Genomic DNA, 13,056 nt, shown 5'->3' on the forward strand with positions numbered 1-13,056 from the left:
TTTGCCACATATATGTACATACCGAGTAGACTTTTCATCGAGTATGCCCAGTTCAGACTATGCTTTTTCATATTTAGATGGATTATTCGGATACGAACAAAGTAGTCTGGACCTGGCTCATTCGTCAAGAAGTCTACTGTGTGTGCTTAGCAAAGCTGGGATTCCACTGCAAATGGAGGCAAAAGAAAAATAAGTGAGTGGAGCTAAACGAGAGCGGAGCTAGAAATGACATGGATAAAGTGAAGCTCTTGTTCAGACTAATTGTTTGATGGTTGGACCAAATTGTGACGTTAAGACCAAAATACGAAATCCCGCCATCCCTTTGTTCTAATGGCTGCTCCAAATGTCCAAACGCTCTCTCACTCTTCAGTGGTAGTCGTGCGCGCATCTCAAGCTCGACTTTGTCCATACTCCCGATTCAGATCATCAGCATCACCCTGATGCAGCTCCGGACACTTGGAGACGATCTCCATTATCCGGTGGGGATATATAGTGAAGATGGTTTGGCTATACTTCTTCTGGAAGACCAGACCACGTGTAACGCTGTTGGTTAATTTTCTGACTTAACCTCAAACGCAAGGCGAAGCGCCTTAGCTCGCCCCTACCCTTTGCACACACTCCCCTCTTTACACTGTATAAGCAGACCGAATTAAATAATAAATATAAAAACGGACGCTATATATATGTATGTTTGTATGTGTCGACAAGTATGAAGATTTAAAATTTTGGAATACAGTTTGGAATATTGTGGATCGTTTGACATGTGCTCCTGATATTGAGCACCTGACTTGGAATGGGTGACGTCAGCGTCAGATGCGCTGTGTGGGAGCGTACACACATCACACATTCATTCATCATTTCAAACGGGTGAACGGGTTGGATCGGTGAGCGTGTAATGCGCGCTCAAAATTTTAATATGAATACGTCTATAAATGACCTTACATTATATTTATATATAACATATAACTTTGTTATATATAAATATAATGTAAGTAAACGTGTATCAATTCTTTTCCGAAACCACCCGTTGAAATTGTGGGTCTCGGGGGAACAGGGTAGTTCCTCCCCCACGAGTTAGGGCCGAATGGTCGAATGACAGCTCCACTGCCGTAACCATGGCGACCGGTGTTGCCACCCTCTTCTATGGGGTCGCCACATCACTCCCTCCCCAGCGACATTGCGTAGCCGTCGCGACAACTACGGGATGTAGCTGTCCAGATGGGCTGGCCACCGGACTCTCCTGCCAGTCCGTGTGGTTGCTTGTCGGCCAGTTTCTTGCTGTGGTTCTGCATTTTCTTGGGGGGCTCTCTCTGCTCTCTCTGGGGGCTCTCCGCTGCTTTCCATGTATGCCGGCTTTATGCGGTCTACCGATACGGTGACATTGGAATCCTTAATTCTCAGTGTGAAGAACTTCGGTCCCCTCTTCAACACCCTGTATGGACCATCGTATGGAGGCTGTAACGGACCCTTGGCAGCATCGTGTCTCAGGAACACCTGATCACTGGTGTGCAGGTCTTTGAAGATAAAGGTTGATCTTGTTCCATGGCGCCGCGGTGGACTGGGTCTCAACCTCGCCATTTGGGACCGCAATCTCTCTGCTAGTTCCGCTGTGTTGGGTCCTCCGTTTCGTTGTGGAGCCAGAAACTCTCCCGGTAGCCGTAGCGGTTGACCATATACCAGTTCTGCTGACGTGGCATTAAGGTCTTCCTTCCATGCCGATCGGATTCCCAGTAACACTGTCGGTAGGGCTTCCGTCCACCCTTCGTCTTGGTGGCACATGATCGCGGCTTTAAGCTGCCTGTGGAACCTCTCTACCATCCCATTTGCTGCAGGGTGGTATGCGGTTGTCCTTATGTGTGTCGATCCCGTCAACCTATTCAGTTCCTTGAATAGAGTGCTCTCGAATTGTCGTCCTTGATCGGTAGTTATTCGTAGGGGGCATCCGAATCTTGCAATCCAACCACTGACGAATTTCTTTGCAACCGTTTCTGCCGTGATATCTTCCATAGGGATAGCTTCTGGCCAGCGAGTAAACCTATCAACGCATGTCAATAAGTACTTGTAACCGGCGGACTGTGGTAAGGGACCAACTATGTCTATGTGAATGTGGTCAAATCGATTTTCCGGTGGCTGGAACTCTCCCACAGGTGCAATGACGTGCCTCGTTCGAAGTTAGTTCGAACGCCTGTTTCCTAAATTTCGCCGGCAAGTACGGCCGTTGCGTTTCTGAAGATACATCACAATAGATGGTCGTCTCTTCGCCTGGAATAGGTATCTTGGCAAACTGCTTGTCGGGATCTCGTAGCAGTTGTGACAGTTCTGTGTCATCCTCCTGCGCTCGTGCTATTGCTTGAAAGTCCATCCCGGAAATTGCTTCTATTCTTGACAGTGCATCCGCTACCACGTTTTCTTCTCCCGATACATGTCGAACATCTGTTGTGAACTGGCCTACAAAGTCTATGTGCCTAAACTGTCTTGGCGAACATTTCTCTGGCTTCTGTTGGAACATGTATATAATAGGCTTGTGGTCAGTGAAAATAGTAAAAAATTTTCCTTCTACCATATGGCGGAAATGCCGGACTGCACTATATATTGCCAACAACTCCCGGTCGTAAGTGCTGTATCTCCTTTCTGTTCCTGACAATTTCCTTGTGAAGAATGCCAACGGCTCCCACCCTTCGGGCGTCTTCTGCTGTAGGACTGCTCCGAGTGCTACATCTGATGCGTCCGTCACCAATGCCAAGTCTGCCCCTGGTTTTGGGTGGCTGAGGAGGGCTGCGTCTGATAAGCTATCCTTGCACTTTCCGAATGCTTCTTCCAACGCGTTGGTCCATGCAATCTTTGCCTTGTCTTTCTTTTTAGATCCTTTTAGCAACTCGTTGAGGGGCGCCTGCAATTTTGCAGCACCCGGAACAAAACGCCGATAGAAGTTTATCATCCCCAAAAACTGCCTTAATTGTTCGATTGTAGCTGGTCGGGGAAATCTTTTCACCGCAGCTACTTTGTCTGCTTGGGGTTTGGTTCCATTTTCTGACACCTCGTATCCTAGAAATCTTACAGTTTTTGCTCCGAAAACGCACTTTGCTGTGTTGACTAAAACGCCATATTCTTGAAACCGTGAAAAAAGTTTTCGTAAGTGGTTAATATGTTCTTCTTCGTTTTCTGACGCTACCAGCACGTCGTCAATATATACGTAGCAGAAATCCAATCCCCTTAGGACTTCGTCCATAAACCGCTGGAAGGTCTGTGCCGCGTTTCTGAGTCCGAAGGACATAAACGGGAATTCAAATAACCCAAACGGGGTGGAAATAGCTGTTTTTTTTATGTCTTCATTGTGTACAGGGATTTGGTGGTATGCGCGCACGAGATCAATTGTAGAAAATAACTTCTTGCCATATAAGGTACTGGCGAAATCTTCTATATGCGGTACTGGATACCTATCTGGTATAGTGCGGGCATTCAACGCTCTGTAGTCCCCGCATGGTCTCCATTCTCCGTCGTGCTTAGGTACTAGGTGTAATGCTGATGACCAACTACTGTCTGATGGTCGAGCGATTCCTTCGTTCAACATGGTCTTGAAAGTCTCTTTTGCGATCTGCAACTTCTCCGGTGCGAGGCGGCGCGGCTTGCAACTTGCTGGTGGTCCTTCAGTGGTTCTGATATAATGCACAGTATGATGTTTCATTGTTCTGTTTTTATTTCCTGTCGGCCGCGTTATCTCTGGAAACTCTGTTAGTAGATGGTGAAATGTTGATGTGCCACAAATTGCTTTCACCTGCTCTACTTTTGCTGTTCCTATTGCTCGGCCCCTCACAGAAACAGTTGTGAGATTATCCATCAGTTTCGCATTTTTCAAATCAATCAAAAGACAAAAATGTTTGATGAAATCAGCGCCAATAATAGGCCTTGATACGTCGGCTATTACAAATCTCCATTTGTATACCCGACGTAGTCCCAAGTCGACGTCTACCTCCTTCCAACCGTACGTTTTTATCGTAGATCCGTTCGCGGCGAATAGAAGGTATGATGTCGCTATTTTGCGACCCGGCAATATTGACTTCGGAAGGACACACAGGTCAGAACCGGTGTCGACTAGGAACCGTAGTTTACTGACCTTGTCTGTTACGTATAGGCGGCAAGAAGTGGGGCTGGGGCTGCTTTCCGCCATTAGCGCCTGCCCTGGAAGTTTTCCGCCTGGTTAAACCTGCGCGGTGGCGTGTTCCTGCGGCTTCGGGGACTCTGTTGTCGTGGTTGCCAGCGTCGGCTCCTCGCTGGGGAGTGTGATGGCCTTGATTCTTTCCGATTCGTCTCGTTCGTTTGTAGTAGCCGTCCCATCATCGTGGTCAGGTCATCTACCTTTTGATTTAATGTTTGGAACTCTCCCCGTGTCACATACTCATCATCGGTTTGCCGCCTCTTCTCTCTGCGGTCTGTCATCGCTGCCACGTGGGGGCTGCTGTCGTACCACCTGTCTGCCTTCCTGGCCAGCTTATCCAAATCGGTTTCGTCGCTCATTGCCAGTTGCAAGCTTAGTCCCTCTGGCAGCCTGCTCTCCCACGTGGTTCTCAGCAGATCCTCCGACATTTCCTGGGCCGCCAATATCCGGAGGTCTCTCAGGAACTGTGATGGCTTCCTGTCGCCAATTTCCTCGCGTTCGAGGAGTCTGCGATGTCTCTGTCGTTGGCCGACTCCTAACCTCTCCAAAATTTCCTTCTTCAGGAAGGTATATCGCTTGAGTTTCGGGGGGGCCACGTGGATGTCCCAAATCTCCGTCATCACCTCGCGAGGCAAACACGCGATTGTTCTGCAGTATCGCGTGTTTTCGCTAGTGATTCTGGCGGCTTCGAAGCTCGCCTCCATCTGTGCGAACCATATTTGGGGGTTCTCGGCCCAAAAGGGGGGGAAGGGGGGCACGGGCGCCCCCAAAAAGTCAAGATTTACCGTGCTTTGGTTGCGGTCGCTGTTCTCCGCGTTTTCCTCCATGTTGTTCTGCACATTGTTCTCCCCGCCTGCTTCGGCGGCGCCGTTGTCTGCTTCACCGTCGGACATCGTGTTTCCAAGATTGTCGGGAAGAATAGGGGGGATGGGGGTGCGCGCTGTCTATCACGTCGGGGTCACCACTGTGGGTCTCGGGGGAACAGGGTAGTTCCTCCCCCACGAGTTAGGGCCGAATGGTCGAATGACAGCTCCACTGCCGTAACCATGGCGACCGGTGTTGCCACCCTCTTCTATGGGGTCGCCACAAAATCAACGGGCACAACAACTAGTACTCCATAATAACAGACTTATAACCTATTTTCTTTGTGTGTTCAACCCTTTCCTGCACACTATACACGACCCGACACAGCCACCATACACCATCGCTGTCACTGAAGAGTAATTACGACACCGTGGGGACGCTCTAGCCGGCGGTTACATAGAACAGCTCTACTAAAAGAGTGCACCACAATATTGGGTGAGTGGAGATAAAACCTCACCTCATTTCGAACGAAACTCGTAGCCAACATAACGAGGCCGCTACGAACTATTTTTATTATTACTAACCTCTTCTTACTTCGCTTTCGATTCTTTCGTCAGATTTCGTCTGACGAAATCTGGGTTCTTATCCGATCATTTTCAAACTTTGCCATTTTGTTTGGTTTGGTCATCAATATACATGTGGAAATCAAATCCGCCATTACGATGATGAAAAAGAATCGTAATATTGTGTATGTTCTGTTCTAACTTTCAATATTTAATTTTAATATAATAATAATAGTTTTAATTTTGATATTTACATAATTTAATTTTTTTTTCGATATTTTGTAAGCTACTGGTTTCAACAAAGTTGGCCTGTGGTGCCCTTCGTTAGCTTCGTTGACATGTTTGAAAAGGGTCTACCTCACGGGCCGGAATGTGAGATTACCGAAAACGCAAATATCGGAAGGCAAAGATCGAAAATCGAAAGATCTTAAGTCGAAAGATAAAAAAAGGGTGCATGGTAAACGGTACATACTCACTTAATTTGCGCGAGCAGTATACAACAAGAACACATTAATCTGGGCGCGCACATTAATACGGGAGGAAAAGCCTGTTCCTCTTGTTCCTGTTGTATCCTGCTCGCGCAAATTGAGTGAGTATGTACTGTTTATCATGCACCTTTTTTTTTGATCTTTCGATTTTCGATCTTTGCCTTCCGATATTTGCGTTTTCGGTAATTTCACATTCCGGCTCGTCATGGAGACCGGTTTGAAAATACTCCATTGTCGTTCTTGGTGACGTCTATTTGCCGTATTTATCCACGTTGCTGGATTTATCCACACAACTGTCCCGATTGTTTTTTCCCTTTTCGCCACCCTATCGCTATGTGAGATTTTAATTGTTTAAACGCCTATTTAATTTAATCGTTTAAATGTTTTCTTTTTTCACTCCATATTTTATAAATTTTGCTTTATAGGTTCTCTCTCTCTCTCTCTCTATATATATATATATATATATATATATATATATATATATATATATATATATATATATATATATATATGTATATATATATATATATATATATATATATATATATATATATATATATATATATATATATATATATATATATATATATATATATATATATATATATATACTTTTTTGGTGCAAAATAACTTATTAAAGGTTGAAACGTACGTATTTTATACTTGGGAAAGACTATATAATAACATAAATGATACTTTTACATTTATTCAGGTAGGATATTAATATAAAATGAATATAATTATGTATAATGATGTGGCTCATGCCGAACAGTTGGTATTATGCACTGTATGTATTAATGTTAAGGTTGGTACTACCGAACCTTGTGCGGTAGCGACAGTAGTTGGCGTCGCGCCTTGACGCGCCGGTTGCGTACGCGCATCGATTACCTATTGTTCTAAATAAACATAAGATTGAATTGAGATCGCTTTTACTTGTCTCTCTCTCCTGCAATCCTCCCTACTACCCAGCGGACTTCCTATATATATATATATATATATATATATATATATATATATATATATATATATATATTTAGTTTTATTTCGCAGTGAAGTTTCAGCTACATATATAAATTAGTCATTGCGAGTTGAGTGAAGCTGTAAATGACTCCGCTCCGATCGGAATGGAACCCCGGCCTAAGTGCTAAGATGATACTCACATCCGACGAGCATGACGAATATGGTGAAACCCTTCTCAGCGTCCGTGTTTGGAGCCACGTTGCCGAATCCGACACTGGTGAGAGAAGTGCACGTGAAATAGAGGGCGGTAATGTAGCGAGAACGGAGTGTGGGACCTCCAGTTTTGTTGTAGTACTCCGTCTTGATGGCAGTCGACAGGTGGTCGAGCCAACCGATACCCGGTTCCAACATGGGACGTTCGAAATTACCTATCGCGTACCTGTAACAAACACATACGTATACATATATCAGTGACCTTGAATTAACAACACAACATACAATTAATACAAATGAATTTAGTTATCATACTCGGACGAATGATTAAGTTGGCATGCATGTGACGAGTGTACATATGCTTAAGTTGGTGTACTGTGCAACATCGCGGTGCTGTCCAACATCGCGACCAAACAACAGTTTCGGCGCATCATATTTTATTTTATTTTATTTTAATCTATCAATCAAAGTACACTAGTCATTACAGATCGCTTCAATGCGACGAGTATACTATACACATCAAGAAATTATATATATTTTTAATACATAATCATTACATAATTCTAAACCATACATGTAATATACGCCCAGACATTTTTATTTTATATACATATATACGGCCGCAAGGACCATTGAATTAATTTCAACAATTAATTAAGTATATAATTAATCCATTGAGAAATCTATGGATTTTAGATTTTGTGCACAATTATAAACAGAATAAATACAGATGATTATTGAGACATCTATAGATTTAGATTGTGTGTATAATTTTTACAAATTATACACAATAATACATAAGATTTTTGTGACAACAGGAAAGGATTTATTTGCCAATTTGAGGAACCGTTTCAACAATGATCAGATAAAATTGGCAAACTCTGATAGAGAAACGATCGATTTGGAGTCACAAAACCCCCAATTCTAACCAGCAGTTTTTGGCGGATCGAACCAGTGATCGCTACCTATACATTATACATATAGGCTTAATGGTGGCGTATATATCTGGTTTAATGGTAGCGTAACCATATACCCAGACCGCTGGATATATATGTATAATATCGTTATACTGTCTGTGAGTATCTGTGTATATGTTACACCGAATCCATGAAATTGTCTATTACAAGCATTCGGCAAGAGAATTGCCGAATGCGTGAAAAATGCAAGCACGTTGCCCAGTTCACGGATTCCGTAAATTCTTTGCCGAATGCGTGAACTGGACAGTGTGTTATATTATAACCAAGTGTCAAAGTGACAGCTGAATAAGGATGTTTAATTTACATATTATTATGTATAATATAACTACATACATATGTTTCACTGTTAAAATATTGATCAAAATGTATAAAAATGGCATTAATTTATGTATAAGTCATATGAGATGATCGAAACATATGTATGTAGTCATATTATACATAATAATATGTAAATTAAACTTAATTAAACATCATTCAGCTGTCACTTTGACACTTGTCCACGCTGTCCAGTTCTCAAAAACAACACCGGAGCGCTGCTGTCTATTTGCCGACTCCATGCTTTGAGCAGACAAATTCTTGACGAATACACGCATTCGCCAAAGAATTTACGGAATCCGTGAACTGGGCAACATGCTTGCATTTTTCACGCATTCGGCAATTCTCTTGCTCTTGCGTAGACACCTGGGTCTAGAGCTAAACAAAAATCGATTTGATACTCTCATAAAGTGCAATGCTTTAAAAGACTACGAGGAAGTCGACGACTTTAGCTAACTAGGTGCATTGATCCCGAAAAGAACCTGTGTGAGAAGAATCAATGCCTCCATCTTGCAACAACTGAGGGTTGGTGATATCTTTTATATGCCTTAGGCGTATCAACAAGTTGTTTGGACACATTTTGAGACGAGATCAGGCCAGCCTGGAAAAATTGGTCGCTCTGGGAAGCGTTGAGGGAAACAGAGCAAGAGGTCCTCAATAAGATATAGTAACTGGGTCTGGGCTGCCATTGGGAAAACGGTTGTCGAATAATTGCGAGCTACGGGGTGCCGAGACAACAGGAGGACCATGAGAAGCCGCATTATGGAAATTATAAGACAGAAAAGTCACGACACACAGTAGGAATGGCGAAAACGGCAATGTTTAGTCTGATAATAATATGAAAGAACCGAAGTAAATTCTCTATGTACATATATAATATGTAATTATATGTATATATACACTATTTCCACTAAGTTGAGCACAATCAGATCTACGAATTGAAGAGGAATAAAGAAGTTTTAAAAAGAGTCTAGAAAACATTACATAACATGTTTAAGAGTAACCCCTCCCTATGAAAGTTCAGCGCTCCTGAGCATAAAATAAATTGCGTACTTAAATGGATAGATATGTATCTACTTTGAGATGTGACGTCAATCTACGGGCCGATATCCTCGAGGGATGACCTCGTAGGATATTTGACGTTTTACATCGTTGTGTTGGAGCGACAGACAAGGGGGGGGGGGGGGAGGGGTTAGATAAGCCAGCAATTGCGAAAAGGTCGCAAAACGTGCCTGGATCTCTCACAGGTGTTATATTCCACCTGTATATTGTTTGGAGTGCCTCTTTCATCACATAACATATGCAAAGCTCAACTATTGTATATACAGAAGGTTCAGAAGAAAATTTCAATACTTAATACAAATAATATAAAAAAGGACATAAGGGCGGAGACACAAATAAGAGGCCAAGAACGCACCCGAACTATTTTATCGCGAATCATGTACATACATACATATGTATGCTAGCAGCATGACTTAATGATAGCGTATATTTTTGGCACCAAGTGATCGGTGGGTTCGATCCGCCATACTGCTGGTTAGATTTGGGGGTATTTGTGACTGCAAATCGATCGTTTCTTATCAGAGTTTGCCAATTTTATCTGATCATTGTTGAACGGTTCCTCAAAATTGGCAAAAAGTCATCTTTCCTGTTGTCACAAATCTTCTGTATTTATTGTTATGTACAAAATCTAAATCCATAGATGTCTCAATGGATTAATTCTGTAATTAATTAATTAATTAATTGTTATTTCGTGTTCTTCAACTTCTGGGAATACAGTGATTTATTTAATAATAAAATGCTGCATTGTTCGTAATTAATTGTCCAGGAAGGCGCATTGGGGTCTTCCTGTTAAGCTTTCCTTGTATATAAACTAAATGGCGTATTCAAATCACGCATTGTAGGTTAGGTTAGGTTAGGTTAGTTGCCTGGAATTTGTTTATTTTCAGTATTAAATGTGGCAACTTCAAATTGATATATTCACTGGCAACACAGACTAACCAAATCGTAACAAATGTGATCAGACAGTTTTTCAGTGATAAGATATCGAAAATTTCAAACTTAAAATAAATGAATATGATTGGTTAAAAATTAAATTATTAAGAATTTAGTTTAAATGCATTTTTATGACATTACTCACATGAGATTTATTTTTTTATTATTTTCGATTCAATCTAGGTACACCTTTTTAATGCAAAGTAACCACATACGGTTATCCAAACTACGAAAAAAAAAGTTTTCTTCATTTACCGGCAAATACCGGTATACCGGTGGTAGAAAAAACATTTACCGTTTATAAAATTTGACGGTAAATTGCAATCCCTAGTGATATACTACTGCCACGACAGTACAGTAAACAGCTTTAGGTTCCAGTCGAGTTGAGTCTGATTTATCATATGTTTTCTATACTGACGGTTCAAGGAGCGGGCCTGGTATAACTGTCACTCTCGCAACGGCTCAACGTGCAGTCGTTTAGACATATTATAAGCCCCATTCCCCAGCTTTCTGATATGCGCCAGTTGCCTCTTTTTAAATAAAAACGAGTCGACCTACATACGGTTAATTGCACAACTTGAACGTTTCCCGAGAGAATGCATATGCGTTAGCTTACTTGCGACCATTCTAATCTTATCTTACCGATGCACGACATGGCAATTTAAAAGCACATTGCGTATTTTTTGCTCGTGTTAAAAGCGCACTGGTGCATTTGTTCAGTTGAAAGCTGATAGGCTTAACGTAACTCTTGCGATACAATAGTGACGTGTGAGGTTTCTTTAGTGTTATAAGATTTGTGTAAATGTTGAATATATTTTGGCCATAACAGTTCGTTTTGTGTGCATACAAGGAGGATTATTGGATTATTGTCAATATTCTTTTGACATTTACCGCTTTCGATGATATAAAAAAAGAAAAAATAACAGCAGCTTTGACGCAATGACTTAAAATTGTTACTTGTGTGAAAAAATGTTAATTTATTTTTGTTGAAATATGTCTCATTAGACATTAGTATTCTACTAATGTCACATTCGATTGAAACAGAGAGAAATGTACTGGTTAATAGGAAGACACTCCAAATTAGACCCGCACTGCAAAAAACTGATATACCAGGCCAATATGGACATACGGCATACAACTGTGGGGATACAGTAAGCCATCCAACATCGAAAAAATGCAAAGATGTTAAAACCAGTTTATGAGGATTATCACCGATGCATATCACTTGGTCATAAATGAAGAGATCCACAAGGACCTTAAAATTCAAAAAGTAAAAGAAATCATCCGAGAATGCGCCGGGAGGCACGAGTTGAGACTGCGCCGTCATCCTTGCATAGAAGCTTTGCAACTACTGGACACAACTCACCAGCAGAGGCGTTTAAAGCGAAAAAAGCCTCTCGAATTGGTGTTCTGAATGTGAGAGATTCAGAAGCCCAATTCACAATTTTGGGGATGGAGTGATGATTCCGTAGTGCCCGTACATGATCTGAAGAACAGTGATGATTTATCGGGAATTGATAAGATGGCACAAAAAAAAGACATTAGATAGGGATCGAGGCAGGGGGTTTTGCTATTGCTATTGTTTTTGCAAGATTTTTACTAATGGAACGGTCTATTGCTTTTTACCATTATTTGCCTCGACCACCATCCGATGTCTAGTCGTTAGATTACGCCACCAAATTGCAAATTGCATTATGCCTAATCTCTTTTAAGGTATAATTAGTAAAATATTATTTGATTTTTCAGTATTGTGTTGCAAAAAGAAAATATTAAAGTTAATCATTATGATTCGTGATGTAGAGGGAATAAAAAGAAGAGGTAGATTCTCAACAAGCTCGAGAGTCGGATTAATTTCACAAAAGTAAAAGAAAAAGAAGAAGAGGAGAAGAAAAAAAAAATGTTAGGCCTCGATCTGACACAAGATTTCAATGTAAATTTATCACAAGATTTCGATGTTAGCTCCTCTAGTTTCATGTTGGAGACATTAGCTTATTTGAATGTTAGCTAATACCCGTATGTCGTTATGATATCAAAGCGACCTAATTAGTGAAAGTGGTTCAAAATCAGATCACAATTTTTTGACGGGAAGGAATGTTACTGAACTAACCGAGTGATTCTAATAATAAGAAGGGGTTGGGAATCAATTTTGAATGATTTTATTTTGTAATTTACTGGAGTACATCCATAAGGATTACTTTTTATATATTGAAGCCAATGTGATAGAGTGACATGTCACAAGCCACCAGTCAAAAATATAAACGTTAGGTACTGTGTGTCATTAATAAACTCATAACAATGGGCAATTAGATGGATCAATCTTGAGTGATATTTACCATATATTCAAGCTGACAGATTTGAGATTAGCCTGTCTAACCTGTCCACGTCATTCTACACGGGGGTTGGCCTTTATAAATAGAACGAATTTTACAAATTCAGCCAGCAGCGTGGCTCGGTGGTTGCGTTGATACTAAGCACCGAGAGGTCGATGGATTCGATCCCGTAAGTTGTATTGAAAACGGTGCCGGTTCAAGACCTTGATTGATTTATCCAAGAGGATGTATTATATTTTTTAGTTTAACATTTAT

General features: G+C 41.4%; 1 protein-coding gene across 1 annotated transcript in view; it reads right to left on the bottom strand.

Annotated features, from left to right (window-relative positions):
* The window catches only part of sei (potassium voltage-gated channel seizure), a 58,890-nt gene that overhangs the window by 18,063 nt on the left and 27,771 nt on the right, over positions 1 to 13,056 (bottom strand). The window contains exon 7 of the mRNA XM_077438198.1: positions 7,172 to 7,410. Within this exon, the coding sequence (XP_077294324.1) occupies positions 7,172 to 7,410 (239 nt within the window). The remainder of the gene's footprint in view (positions 1 to 7,171; positions 7,411 to 13,056) is intronic.

This window comes from Arctopsyche grandis, chromosome 9, assembly GCF_051622035.1.
Source record: "Arctopsyche grandis isolate Sample6627 chromosome 9, ASM5162203v2, whole genome shotgun sequence".
Lineage (NCBI taxonomy): Eukaryota > Metazoa > Arthropoda > Insecta > Trichoptera > Hydropsychidae > Arctopsyche > Arctopsyche grandis.